This window comes from Sprattus sprattus, assembly GCF_963457725.1.
Source record: "Sprattus sprattus genome assembly, chromosome: 11".
Taxonomy (NCBI): Eukaryota; Metazoa; Chordata; class Actinopteri; order Clupeiformes; family Clupeidae; genus Sprattus; species Sprattus sprattus.
Genome location: NC_137909.1, coordinates 15,359,986 through 15,373,209, shown reverse-complemented (window position 1 = coordinate 15,373,209; position 13,224 = coordinate 15,359,986). Strand labels below are relative to the sequence as shown.

The 13,224-nt window shown below is 42.1% G+C and overlaps 1 protein-coding gene across 2 annotated transcripts in view; it reads right to left on the bottom strand.

Annotated features, from left to right (window-relative positions):
• Nucleotides 1–2,971: 2,971 nt before the first annotated feature.
• mef2ca (myocyte enhancer factor 2ca) overlaps nt 2,972–13,224 on the bottom strand; it is a 48,384-nt gene continuing 38,131 nt past the window's right edge. For both annotated transcript variants that reach the window (XM_080848027.1, XM_080848026.1), the window contains 5 exons: nt 12,332–12,376; nt 10,818–10,990; nt 9,256–9,385; nt 8,207–8,342; nt 2,972–7,692 (listed from right to left, as the gene is read on the bottom strand). In XM_080848027.1, the coding sequence (XP_080704153.1) occupies nt 7,281–7,692; nt 8,207–8,342; nt 9,256–9,385; nt 10,818–10,990; nt 12,332–12,376 (896 nt within the window). In that variant the 3' untranslated portion in view covers nt 2,972–7,280. The remainder of the gene's footprint in view (nt 7,693–8,206; nt 8,343–9,255; nt 9,386–10,817; nt 10,991–12,331; nt 12,377–13,224) is intronic.

Genomic DNA, 13,224 nt, shown 5'->3' with positions numbered 1-13,224 from the left:
GAAAGAGAAAGCGCGAGGACAGGAGGGGACGCACTTCTAGAGCTTAAATGAAAAAAGTGAAGTGTTGCGCTCGCGCCGCAAGTTTTGTGCGTTGGAGGGAGGGGGGATGGGGTAGGAGTCGGGTCCATCCCTCTTGGTTATGAAGAACGTGCTGTGAAATTTAAACCATTTCCTCGCCTCTTTTGTTGGCTAGAAACTGTGTCGTTATTGTCACCATGGACTTTCCCATCCTCCCTACGTATAATGCAGCGATCAAGAAGAATCTGAGAATTAAGGCCACGCAGACTATCCTACTTAACCTAGGGTGGAAGCGATGTATTATTTCTGGTGAAAAAAAACGAACAAATGATTAATCGAGTCTAACCAATCTTTTTAAAGAAGCAATTTCTTCTGAAATGAATATGATAGCATTGCAGGCCTATCAGTATTAAACCACGTGCACTATACTATTTCCACAAGACATTTATTATTAAAAATGAATAATTTCATAATAGTCCAAATGGTAGCTACACTTCAGTTTTGAACGTGTAGATTTGTGCGTCAGACTTAATCGCTTTCAGGATTATCATGAGCATTTAACGAGGTCACGTTCAATGACGTAGTGAAGCATAATGTGGCTACGTGCGGCCATATTTAAATTCATCAAATAAATTAGTGGATCACAACATGCTAATCTTGCAACAACCACAGCAGCTTAAGGCGGACACATAGCATTGTTTTCTTGCCACATTTAAATGGACGTATCTTGGATATCAACATTTTTCGAATTATAATTGACTCCATTTTGCTTTATATTTTATTGCTCGTTGTGGACGACAGCCTTCTTCAACGCGACGCACGAGAGGAGAGGGTCCGCGATAGACTTGTGTCTGGGATTTTGTGTTATAATGAGATGCCCGTAGCCTCGGCTTGGTTACGCACATCCTGACTGCCAGGCCTATTGTGTTAGGCAGACATACATAATCTTGATAAATAAGTTACGTTGACCGTTAACATATAGTTTAAGGGGTAAGTTTATTTTATTTGTTCATGAAAAGTTTTTTTTATTGTTCTGCATAAACCGCATTCCATTACCGTACGACACAAGGAATGTTCGAGGTGAAAAAATTATTGCACTGCTATTTCATTTCCCATGTCTGTCACATCAGACGTCTCTGCATGCAAATAGTGAGTACTTTTCTGGTAGAAAGTATTTCTCTGTTGCCCATTGTATGTTAAAATAAAGTCATACATACACACCTTCACAAACGGTTGTCAGATAATACTCGACCTTTTTTTCTAATAAAAAAAATGTAATAGCTTCCTGGCTACATTGACATTGTTCTTTGCGCTACATAAGACTGCTTGTTTCATTTGACCTTCATCTACTGATGGAGAGAAGGGAATTTGTCGGTGACGGCTTCCGAGATCGGCAAAGGGCCACAGTTTGGAAATGGAAACACCTACAATAAATTGTTGTTTGGTGGACAAACGAATCGCACTACAACTGCATCCAAATGACCACGTTTTGTCACAGCGATGACCTGACATTGTGGCCATCAAGTGGAAAGAGAGATATTGTTTTTAAAATAAAAAATACTCACGGAACTAACGCGCGCGCACAAATAAGCTACTGAAATTGTGGAATTGAGACGAATGGTTTATAGCAGCCTCTGTTTTACCCTAACTTTAAACGAGTGGATTGAAAAATAAGATTAAGTTACATCACATATCTATACTAAAAGCTCTGAGTCAAACACCCAGAGACAGAGAGAAAGGGCAAGGTCACCCTGGTGTCAACTGCGCAGACTGATTCCTCAGCGTTTATGTTTCTCTGACTTTCCTGACTTTTCACAAACATTCAACACAAACCCACACATACACGCTCGCACACAGAGGATTTTTGCTAACAGTAGTAAAAACGCAAGCAACATATTAAATCTAGGTGTACAGAGGCTACCCAACACAGAACGTACATAATAAGATATTTAGTGCAGTGACATTCCAAAAGCTTATTATTGTTAATACATTAATTAGAGTCATTTTTCGTTGCTATTCTATTTTTTTCTATTGCAACGCAGATATTAATTTCAATTTAGACCAATGTCTCTGTGCTTGTTAATACAATGTTCTTGTATATTTGGCGACACCCCATGGCCACATGTGTTAGAGTCATCGCCTTGTGGAATCGACAAAGATTTTCTTCTATTCTTTGATAACATGTCATATTAACTGTAAGGTATTTTAAAGCGTCATACTTATAACAAATCCTAATAATTTGTATTTGTATTTTACTGCAACGTCATGGTCTGGTATGCAAGGCATACGCCAGCCTTCGACGATGGAGATTTACAGAGGAATTCTTGAATAACTTTTGACCCTAGTATAGCGTTGCTACGAATATATCCTTAAAACAGTTGGAAAAAGACCAGGGTTGTGGTTAGGCAAGTAAATATATCATAAGGCTAAATGATTTCAGCCATACAATGCAAATAGTTATAGCTCATACAAAAAAAAAAAAAAAAAAGTCAGGCGAATACAAAAGCAAGTCAGGCCAATCAACTGAGTGTTTGACAAGTGAACAAGGGTTTTTTTTTTCTTCAGATTTAAAGCAACAGGTTTATACGCCTATGTCTCAACATTATTTAGGCTTAAATATTGTTTGCCGTCTAGATAGAGAGAGAGAGAGAGTCAGAAAAAGAGAGAAGGGGGCATTAAAGAACGCTGGTTTTACCTATTTTGGTACATGAAGAAATATTTGATAAAGATGATGAAGAGATATTTGATGGGAGTATGAGTTTGTTTTGTTCAATCTTGTTGATAAGCCATACTTTACGTAAATTATCTATAACTTTCACGCTGGAGCAGGTTTATGCAGGATATGCTTATTAAGATGTGCTACTCCGCTAAATTAAATATTTAATTTGACATTTAACAAAGGAGAAATTCAAAAATCACAAAAACAAACACACAAAAAATCACGCACAGAGACTTTGCAAGAGAGCCAGTAACTTTACTGAATTTTCTGCAGAATACAAATGCCAGTTCCACGTTCACTGCTCGGTAGGCTATACAGCCTGAGGGGGCACACACACATCGTGATGGTTTTGAGTATAAACATCTCGTCTTCAAGGGGCGACAAAGTCCAGCTTATGCCGCTGTGGGCCTCTTAATTTCAAAATATTTAATTCAAACCTCCTCCCTCAAGATCATCATACAACCTGCGTGTGTGGTGTTTACAGTGAGTGCGTTTTCCACAAGGAGAACAAAGGTGTGTATCCATATCTGACAAATGAGATTTGCTTTTGCTCTAAACACACACATAGGTCTACACACCAATCAATTAACACAATATAGTAAAACAGTTGGGATACAATTCATTTTTAGATAGATTTTTAGCTCAGATGTCACGTTTGAGAAATCATCCTGTAGCATTATTAAAGACCCCAGACGATAAATAAACTGACAGCTTTTGGATTTTGGTTAAACTGGAGTACTACCTAGGCTCCTGACATGTTAAAAACAATAGTGGCCAATGGCCAGCCAATTTCACGAACAGTAGGAATCTGACCTAAGCGCTACCCGAAATTCTAAACGGATAACCCTACGTATTCCAACTGCACTTTGGTTTAAGTAAAATCAGTGCCCGCTGTGTTAAACCAATAAACCATGTTTAATTGTTCTGAGATAAAAAAAGGAGATTTTAATAAAACAGTACACGGGCCCTGCCCTTCACGCCACAAGACACGGACATCGTGTTTAAAAATGCAGCCTGATATAGGCGATGACTTTCAAAGTCAGATTGCGCGTTATTTTAAAGAGCCCGTTACACTACAAGTCTTTTTTACAGATATCTGAACTAGCTAGGAAACGTGAGCAGAGGAGGGTCAGCAGTCTTGCCGCTGTCCTCTTCAGTCGGCGCTGCCCATGTAACGCTGATGGACCAGCTTAATAGGCTTATGCTGTGGACTAACCAATGTCACCTGTTACCCCTCAAAACACATCTGGGGTCTGTGATCAATTTATCACCACCAAAGATGAGCCGGAGCTTTGGGATCGAAGTAACTGAAATAACGAATCAAATAGTGTTGATGGGGACCTGCGTGATTATTTAAAAAAAAAAAAAACTTTCGAGGGAATCCAGATTCAACCATAAAGATGCCATACGTTTGTCTCAGATTATACCACCAGATCTACTAAAACTAATTGTTTATCCCTTCAAGTCAAACATAGGTTAGGTTACTAATCGGCTACATTTAATCAACAGGTGCGATTACTAGACAACCATTTAATCTAAATTAATTTGCATATTTAGGCTTTGCAAAGGGATATAAATCCGTAACAGTACAAGATAAGGCACTGTCGATCTACTGTATAAGAAGGGTGCGCATGCGGACTGCATTTCAATATCGCAGCACAAACGGGAGTAATCCAGAATAAACTCCGTCTCGCGCTAATTATCTAACCGGGAGACACATTCTTTCTCACGCGCACCTTTCACAGTCACCCAACTCCGTGAAAAGTGATTGACAGCAAAGGGATGGATTTGTTCAAGTTCACAAACAAATGGCAAATTCACTTAAAAAACTTTTATTGATAACAAGTAATTTTCCCGTACTCCTAGATAATTAATTACTATTTGTATTTTAAACGTTTAGAAATTCTTCATAAAAACATTTTTAAAATTATGATAAAGTAATACAGTGCCTTGCAAAAGTATTCAACTCCCCTTGAAAAGCATCGTCATTTTCACAGTTACGAGATACTTACAAATCATTTTCCAATGAGTAGTTTTATATTACGTCATTTATATTTTAGTGTATTTCTAAAGGCAAAATAAGTGATTTGTCTTTTAATGTTAAAAAGAAATAAATAAATAAACTGAAATACACTACTTGCATAAGTATTCAAACCCCTTTGCTTTTTTTTAACAAGCTGATCTAGGTACTACTTATGAGTGGTTAAAGTAGAGATCTCCTTCCAGATAGGCTATTATGTCTAAGGGTAATCAGCCAGGTTTTGAAATACACTGAAGAGACAAGGTGATTCAAATATTTGAGTGAAGAAAAGACTCCAAGAAAGTATCAATGTGTTTTGATGTCTAATTGAACATCGAATCTAACTGAATGAAGTGGAAATTGCATTACACCACCCAGATGCTTTGTAAAAAAGTCTGTCCCCAAACCAGGCATCTGAGGAAGATATTGACTGGTCACAGAGGTCATCCTCCCAAACAATCTACAAGATTCATTGACTGGAAATGGGGTTCAGGTGTAAGAGTCCACAATCTTAAGAGCTATTGATACAACTGCACTGTATTGGAGGGGAGCAGAAATAAAGAGTTTTATGGTCCAATGAGACCTAAATAGAGCTTTTTGGCCAATCCTCAAAATACTATATGTGGTGTAAATTGCCACATACACTGCCAGTGCCTTAAGAAACACCATCCCAGTCATGACATATGGCACTGCTAACCTCATGCTGTGGGAATATTTCTCGACTGCAGGAACGTGGAAACTTTTAAGAATGGAAGGGAGGGTGAATGAAAATAAAATCTCACAAGAAAAACTGTTGCAGTCTGTTGAAAACTAAGGCTTGGGAGAAGGATTACCTACCAGTCAGATATTTACCCAAGGCACAAGGCTAGAGCAACCCTGGAGTGGCTCAACAGTAAAGTGAACATTCTAGAATGGCTCAGTCAAATCCCTGATCAAAATCCTACTGAGAATTTGTGGCACTACAGTCCAGGAACAATGTGCAAAGCTGGTACCGTCTCACTTCAGAAGACTTAAGGCTGTTATCGCTGCAAAGGGGTTCTCTACAAAGTATTAATGAATAGGGGTTGAATACTTATGCAAGCAGTATATTTTAGTTTTTATTTCATTTATTTTTAATTTCAGTAGACAAATAACTTATTTAGCCTTTACAAGTGTACTACAGCATAAGTGTTCACAAAGACAATGCTGACTTGGAAAATATGCGTAGGTATCTTCTGTAAAAACAGAAAATGGTGATGACTTTCAGGGGTTTTGAATACTTTTACATGCCACTGCATATTTAAACAACATTGAAAAAAAAACTCAATAGATAAACTGGTTTCTGGCTCTGATAGTATGGCTTTCAAAGGGGTGGGGCCCATATTGCTATCCCTCACTGTGCTTGTTTAACATTGGCAAAGCTTAATTACATTCTGGCTCACATAATCAACAGCTAGCAACAAAATGCTCTGCATTTTTACGAAAATATAAGCAACAATGTATAGTAGATCCTTTTTTCCACCGGGGATTTTGTTACAGACACCTGGCCCAAAAGTAGACTACTTTTCTCAACAAGGCTCTTCAATCTAAATATGGACAAACATATACAACTGTTCAATTTTATTTATTTTTAATTAATTTATCTTTCTTTCTCAAACCGTAGAAGCTCTGTCCCCTAGTTTGACAGCTGCCCTGGGATGCAAAGATGTATTTCCCAAAAGCTGCATCATAACCTTCTCTCTCTCATCTCTCTTTCTCTCTCTCCTGTTTTCTCTCTTTTTTTTAGTAAATAAATCTGCAAATCCTGGCAGGTTTGACCCCTTCCCACACCCTCTATTTACATAAATACGTTGAACCTGCAACACAACAATGTTATGGTAATATATGTGTGAGTTAGTTCGCTCTGACAAGGGCCATGCTAGTCGGGTCTGACTGTAGGGCATCAACCCAGCAGCCCGAGGTGCTGCCTCATCTTCACGTGCTTTTAAAAAATACTTTAACTATGCCATATATTACTGCACTAAAAAGTAGCTTTACCAAACAGAGTACCAGACTTCTTTTCTTTTCTTATCTTATCTCTCGCTCTCTCTCTATCTTTCTCTCTCTCTCTTTTTTGTCTTTAAAAAGCGTATGGCTTGTGTGCATACACAAGTACACATACATCATATAGGTATATGCGTGAACAATATGTACTTTTTTTTGTTTTGTTTTGACTTTGTTTTCCCCACACACGGCACAAGCAATGCATGCCACCCCCCCACCCCCCCTCACCCCTGGCACCCCTACCTCAAAAACTTTCTTCCCACCCACCCTGCAACGTATATACCACTTTAATACATAATAGCACTCTCACTCCGCAGAGAAAAATAATAATAATAATAATATTAATAATAATACTAAAGTTACATTTCAGATATGAAGCCCTCCCTGAGGAGATTGGTGTTGGGGGGGGGTCAGGGACTTGGGGCCTTTGGGGGGGTAGGATTGGGGGGGGGAGTGGTAGGATTTGTGTGAAAGTGGCAGTGGCGTTCATCGCCATGGCGATCAGGAGGCCCAGCCCTCGGAGAGACGAACGCGCTTGACGGACGGGCTCTCATGATCCTCCTGAGGGGATCGCAGTGCCCCCAGTGGCGAGTGAAAGTCGGCGCGCTGCTGCTGATGCTGCTGCTCTTCGCGGTCACTCCCCTCGTACGAGCTACCGCAGCTGCTCAGGCTGTCGCCTGGGGAACGCCCCGCCTCCTGACGCAGCGAGGGCTGCTGGGATTGGCCCTGCTGCTGATGCTGCTGCTGCTGCTGCTGCTGCTGATGCTGCTGGGAAGGGGGCGCAGCATAGCCCCCCTGCGGAGGCCCGATGCGATCTCTAGGAGGAGAAACAGGTTCGGACTTGATGTGCAGGCTCTGAGCAGCAGGCAGGGACAGATTTGAACTCTGACATAAGTGACTGCTAGTGCAGTTTCTGTGGAGGGAACGTAAAAGAGCTAGTTAAGAGATGAGGAAGTGAACACATGCAAGGTCTTACAGTAGGCATGCACACACAGTCCCTCCCACTCCACACACATACACACACAGTCCCCCCCACTCCACACACACACACACACATACACGTACACGTACACGTACACGTACACACACACACGTACACACACACACACATACACACACACACACACACACAAACACGTACACGTACACGTACACGTACACGTACACGTACACGTACACGTACACGTACACACACACACACATACACATACACATACACATACACACAAACAGAAGATTCAGAGCATGAATGGAGTCCTTCAAAGAAAAGAGAAGGAAGCAGTCATGACTATCTATAGTATAGAAGGCCTTTTATGGCTTTTAATGTTTGTAGTAAACTCTTTGATTTGTCACAGTTTAACCAAAAGATGAAGGAGGGGGTGTAGTTGTAAGAGGTTAAAGGTGAAAGGTGAGAGGTGGTAACCTACCCCAGGTGCGTCATGGAGGAGTGCTGCATGCTCTGCAGGTGCTGCTGCTGCCAGCTGCTCATGGAGCCCAGGTGCAGAGAGCCTGAGCTGCTGAAGCCAGACAACGAGGACAGGTCAGCACTGCTCAGAGAGTACTCTATGGAGACAGAGAGAGAGACAGGTCAGCACTGCTCAGAGAGTACTCTATGGAGACAGAGAGAGAGACAGGTCAGCACTGCTCAGAGAGTACTCTATGGAGACAGAGAGAGAGACAGGTCAGCACTGCTCAGAGAGTACTCTATGGAGACAGAGAGAGAGAGACAGGTCAGCACTGCTCAGAGAGTACTCTATGGAGACAGAGAGAGAGAGACAGGTCAGCACTGCTTAGAGAGTACTCTATGGAGACAGAGAGAGAGAGAGAGAGAGAGGGAGACAGGTCAGCACTGCTCAGAGAGTACTCTATGGAGACAGAGAGAGCGAGAAAGAGAGACATCAGCACTGCTCAGAGAGTACTCTATGGAGACAGAGACATAGACAGAGAGAGAGAGAGAGAGAGAGAGAGAGAGAGAGAGAGAGAGAGAGGTCAGCACTGCTTAGAGACAGGTCAGCACTTCTCAGAGAGTTCTCTATGGAGACAGAGAGAGGGGGGGGGGTCATAGCGTACTTTATGGAGACAGAGAGAGAGAGTGTAATGGAGACAAATATGTCAGCAGTAATAACCCCTGCCTACTCCAAATATTGGTAACATGTTAAAGTTTCTTTTCTGTGGGCTCACAGGGTATCACATAGCACAGATGAGTGGCCTTAGAGTGCAGTGGTTGCCTTTAAAATGGCTCCCTCTTGTGGCAGATTCAAGTGTGTGGCCCACAAGTTGGTTTTTAATGAGAATTATACGCAACATGTTTTTTAAAAGAATGTATTCACTTGGATTTGAGTTATTGATCCACCTGTACCTGTATGTTTGGTGTGGTGATACAGTATAGTGTGTTTGTGTAGTGTGTAGTGTGTGTGTTTGTGTGTGTACGTGTGTATCTGTGTGTGCGTATGTGTGTGTGTTCTCTACTACCCACCTGTACCATATGAGGTGGATATGGCTGACGGGTACCCTCCCATCCCTTGCCCTGTCAATGTGGGGGTTGTCACGGAAACCACAGGGGTGGCCAATGACTGGGCAGATTGGGAGTTGTTTATTCTCTGATTCTACAGACAAAAACACAAAACAGCAGAAACAATTAACAACAAAACACAAATATAAGAATGGTAACTCAGAAGGAATAGGAACTGCACAGAGAAAAAAACGCATTTTCTTAATGGACAACATGATGCAAATGGCTAGCAATTATGCACCTAACATGCAATCAACTCTCATCCAACTGCATCTATCGTCTCTCATTTGCTGCAACACGCCCTCTGAGGTTGAGCTGTTGCCGTGGGAACTCTAAAGCGGCTCCCGTGGCAACCGCAGAGCGAAAATTAGACTGCTCTGGTGTGGAATTGTTCTGAGCCCACAATGTCAGACTTTTTGTTTTGGGTGCAGCTGTCTGTGTTCAATAAAAGAAATATAATTTGACATCCTGCCATTGCTGTATACCCGCTTTTTGTTATTTCTTCGAGTCACTTTTCTGTTCAGTTTTCGAAGATTTTACTTTGTCTGTAGCACTTGGGGCTTACAGGACAAGACAAGAGCCTAATACATGATATGGAAGGACTTCATAAAAATACTTTTTAAATTAAGGACAGATACCCTTAACCACCAACTGCAATGCTAGGGTATAAAATGACTAAAAAGAATGGTCCTGACTTTTCAAAGTAAATTTGACAGTGTTTACATTTGATTTGATGTGTAGGGTAAGTTGGGTTTGTGAAGGATCTGGTGAGAAATATGCTTCACGAGACATGAGGAAGACTTAAGTAAGCTAAGGGTTTACAGACCACAAACTCTCTATTACTAGTGAGAAACACACACACACTTACCAGCAGTAAGTCAGCATCCTCAGACTGCCAGCATTTGAAAGCAAGTGAGCAGGCATTAGTGACTGTCTGAATGCAAAACAGTCTAACTCTCAACTTCATAAACAAACGACACACCTGCTGTGTGCAATCACTAAGTGACAGTGGGTATGTGGGACTAAATAAAGGGAGAATATTTCATTTCAATTTCAATTAAATGTATACAGCCCAATAGCAATTTAAATTGTCTCTAGGCTCTTTACAAAGCCCAGAGCCTGAACCCCCTAGCCTAGAGCAAGCACTAAGGTGGCTGGGGTGAGGAAACCCTGAGCAACATTGTTACAAAGCATATATGTCCATTGTAGCACAGCAGTGCTACTGAATTGATAAAGCTAGAGAGTGTAGGTGATGGTGTGTGTGAGTATTTGAATTGTGTGTTTGTGTGTGATTGCCACACTCATGATGGAGAGCAGGGGTGTATTTTTATCCCTGGGTACATGTAGATAAACACGTACAGGCCTGAGAGTGTGAGTCTGTCTGTCTGTGTGTGTCTGTATTTCAATGTGTGTGTGTGTGTGTGTGTGTGTGTGTGTGTGTGTGTGTGTGTGTGTGTGTGTGTGTGTGTGTGTGTGTGTGTGTGTGTGTGTGTGTGTGTGTGTGTGAAGGCAGATGTCACACTCACGATAGAGGGCATGGTGTTTTTCGACCCTGGAGGTATGAGCACGCGCAGGTCAGGCTTGCGGTTACTCATGGTCATGGACATGGGGGGCGGGGACTTGGCCTGCATCCCTTTGCTCATACTTCCTGGAGAGACCAGCAGACCAGGGGAGTTACGGTGGTTCCCATATCCGTTACCTAGACAACAAAGGACAGGAGAGCACAGTTAGCAGTAGTGGTAATGTTTATAATAAGAACTGTGATTACTGTGCTATTATTACAATATGTATCACTGTACACACTGTAACACAGTAATTATAAACCAATCATTTACCTACATAACCCTAACCTTACTCCTACCCGAGTATACACAATTGCAGTCTGTTTTTGTGCTTTTACATGGTTATTGTGTGCAATAATGTACCCACACTGTTATGCGAGCACCATAATATAAAGTCTGACCTAATTATAGAGCACTTACAATCCCTCATGACGGTTGTAACATATTTGTTCTTTGAAAACTGAAGTAGGCCACTAACGTCCACCCAGTTAGAATAGGCAGGTGTCTTTAGCTGTCTGGCAATGGTGTGTCGTAGAGGTGTTTGGGTTGAGGGGGTTTAGAAAGAGGGAAGGGGGTTTATATTGGTTTGATTGTTTTGAGTATTGAGTTTCAAAACAGCTACTTTTCATGTCTACCTGTACCTAAAAATGGACCTATGTTTGATCTCACCAAAAAAGGAAAAAAATAAATAAATGACAGTGACAGTGACTTCTTTGTTGCATGCGCCAGGCTAATGCATCTCCCATGTGTAAAGACCTCTCCAAACACAAGCTGCAAATACACACACCTCCATACCGGTGTGCCTTCAGCCATGTCCACACCTGCAGGGACCCAGTCAGAGGACCATGTCAACCTGCTGTAAGATTAAGCTGCCTCTGTCAGAGCTGGCCTCGACAAACAGCAGAGGCCGTGTGTCTCTTACATCAGCTGCTGTCCAACCAAACTTAGACCACAGAGTGCCTGCATTCTGTGCTTGTCATGGACTATGTCCATTTTGAAGTCACCATAGAAGCAGGTATTTATTGAACTGAACTAAGGAATTTATGGAGCTCTAAGCTTGTGTGGGGGTTTTCTGTGAATGCACAGGATAACTGAAATTCTAGTTCTTTTGCTAAAATACATTTGCTATATATCTGAAATATATGTATTTATTTTTTAATTTCTGTGCCACTGATGGATTTGATGTTCTGTGTGCTATTCCACAGGATTTCACAGCGATGTCAGGGCCCTCATTATAGTGGGAGGTTAAACATGCCATGTTTTCCTTGAAAGGCTACTTTAAATATGCACCCCGCTAGCCGTACCACAGCATTCTCCATTCCCCTGTGCTAAGCAAACATCCACAGGAGGAGCCAACCGACACTGCAGACGGAAGCCTCAAAGTGAAATGAAGTGGGTTAGTATGTATATAGAGAGGAGGGAGGAAAGAGAGAGAGAGAGAGAGGGAGAAGGACAGAACATGTATACAGGGGTCTCACCAGCATTGCCGCCCACACCACCAGTCATGTCCGCACCCATCAGGCCTGAGTAGAGAGAGAGAGAGAGAGAGAGAGAGAGGAGAGAGAGGAGACGTTAATCAAAAGCGACACAAAAAACAGCAGGAGGCGTCCTGGTCACTCCCTCCCTCACACATCCATAGCCGTCAATCACAGGACCTCGGATGTCTGAGGTGGAAAAGGCGAAAAACTCACAGAAAAGTGGCCATGGAAAGTAACTTAAACCTGTCTCCCAGCGTGATGGAGAGTCAGAGAGGGAGAGGAAGAGGGATAGAGAAAGGGAGAGAGAAAGGGAGAGAGGATGACACCACATCCAAGAAAAACCTCTCGAGCCATGTGCGTGGCTTTTCTTCTAAGGGCATCCTTGGCTTTGCCAAGACTCATGTTTAGCTTCTCGCTGCTTCTGTAATACGAAGCAAATTGCACGCGGAAGCCAAGGATAATGACAGGCCTCTCCCTGCGGTCGAGCAGGCCGCTGACCAGAGAACAAAATAGACCTTTTCAGACAATAATAACAAACTGACACGGGTCTGTGTGTCCCTGCTGGCTCGACAGTCTGCTTTCCTCTCTGTCACCATCTCCAGCTCTCTTTGTTTCTCTCCGTCTTTCCCCAGCTCTCTCTCTCTCGCTGTCTCTGTCTCTCTCTATATATATACTGTACATATGCACATATGTCTGGGGAAGCGATGTCGGGTCAAATGTTTGGATAAATTGTGAGCCGACCGCACTTCCGTCCCTGTAAAGTATATAGAGCGGGGGCAGGAGCTTTTCAAAGCGAGAGATTTTCCAAATGAGAGTTAAAATAATAGTAATAATTTTTGAAAAAAAATAATTTTTTTTTCCCGCTGAAAGACGTTCGCCTGTTGAGACAGACA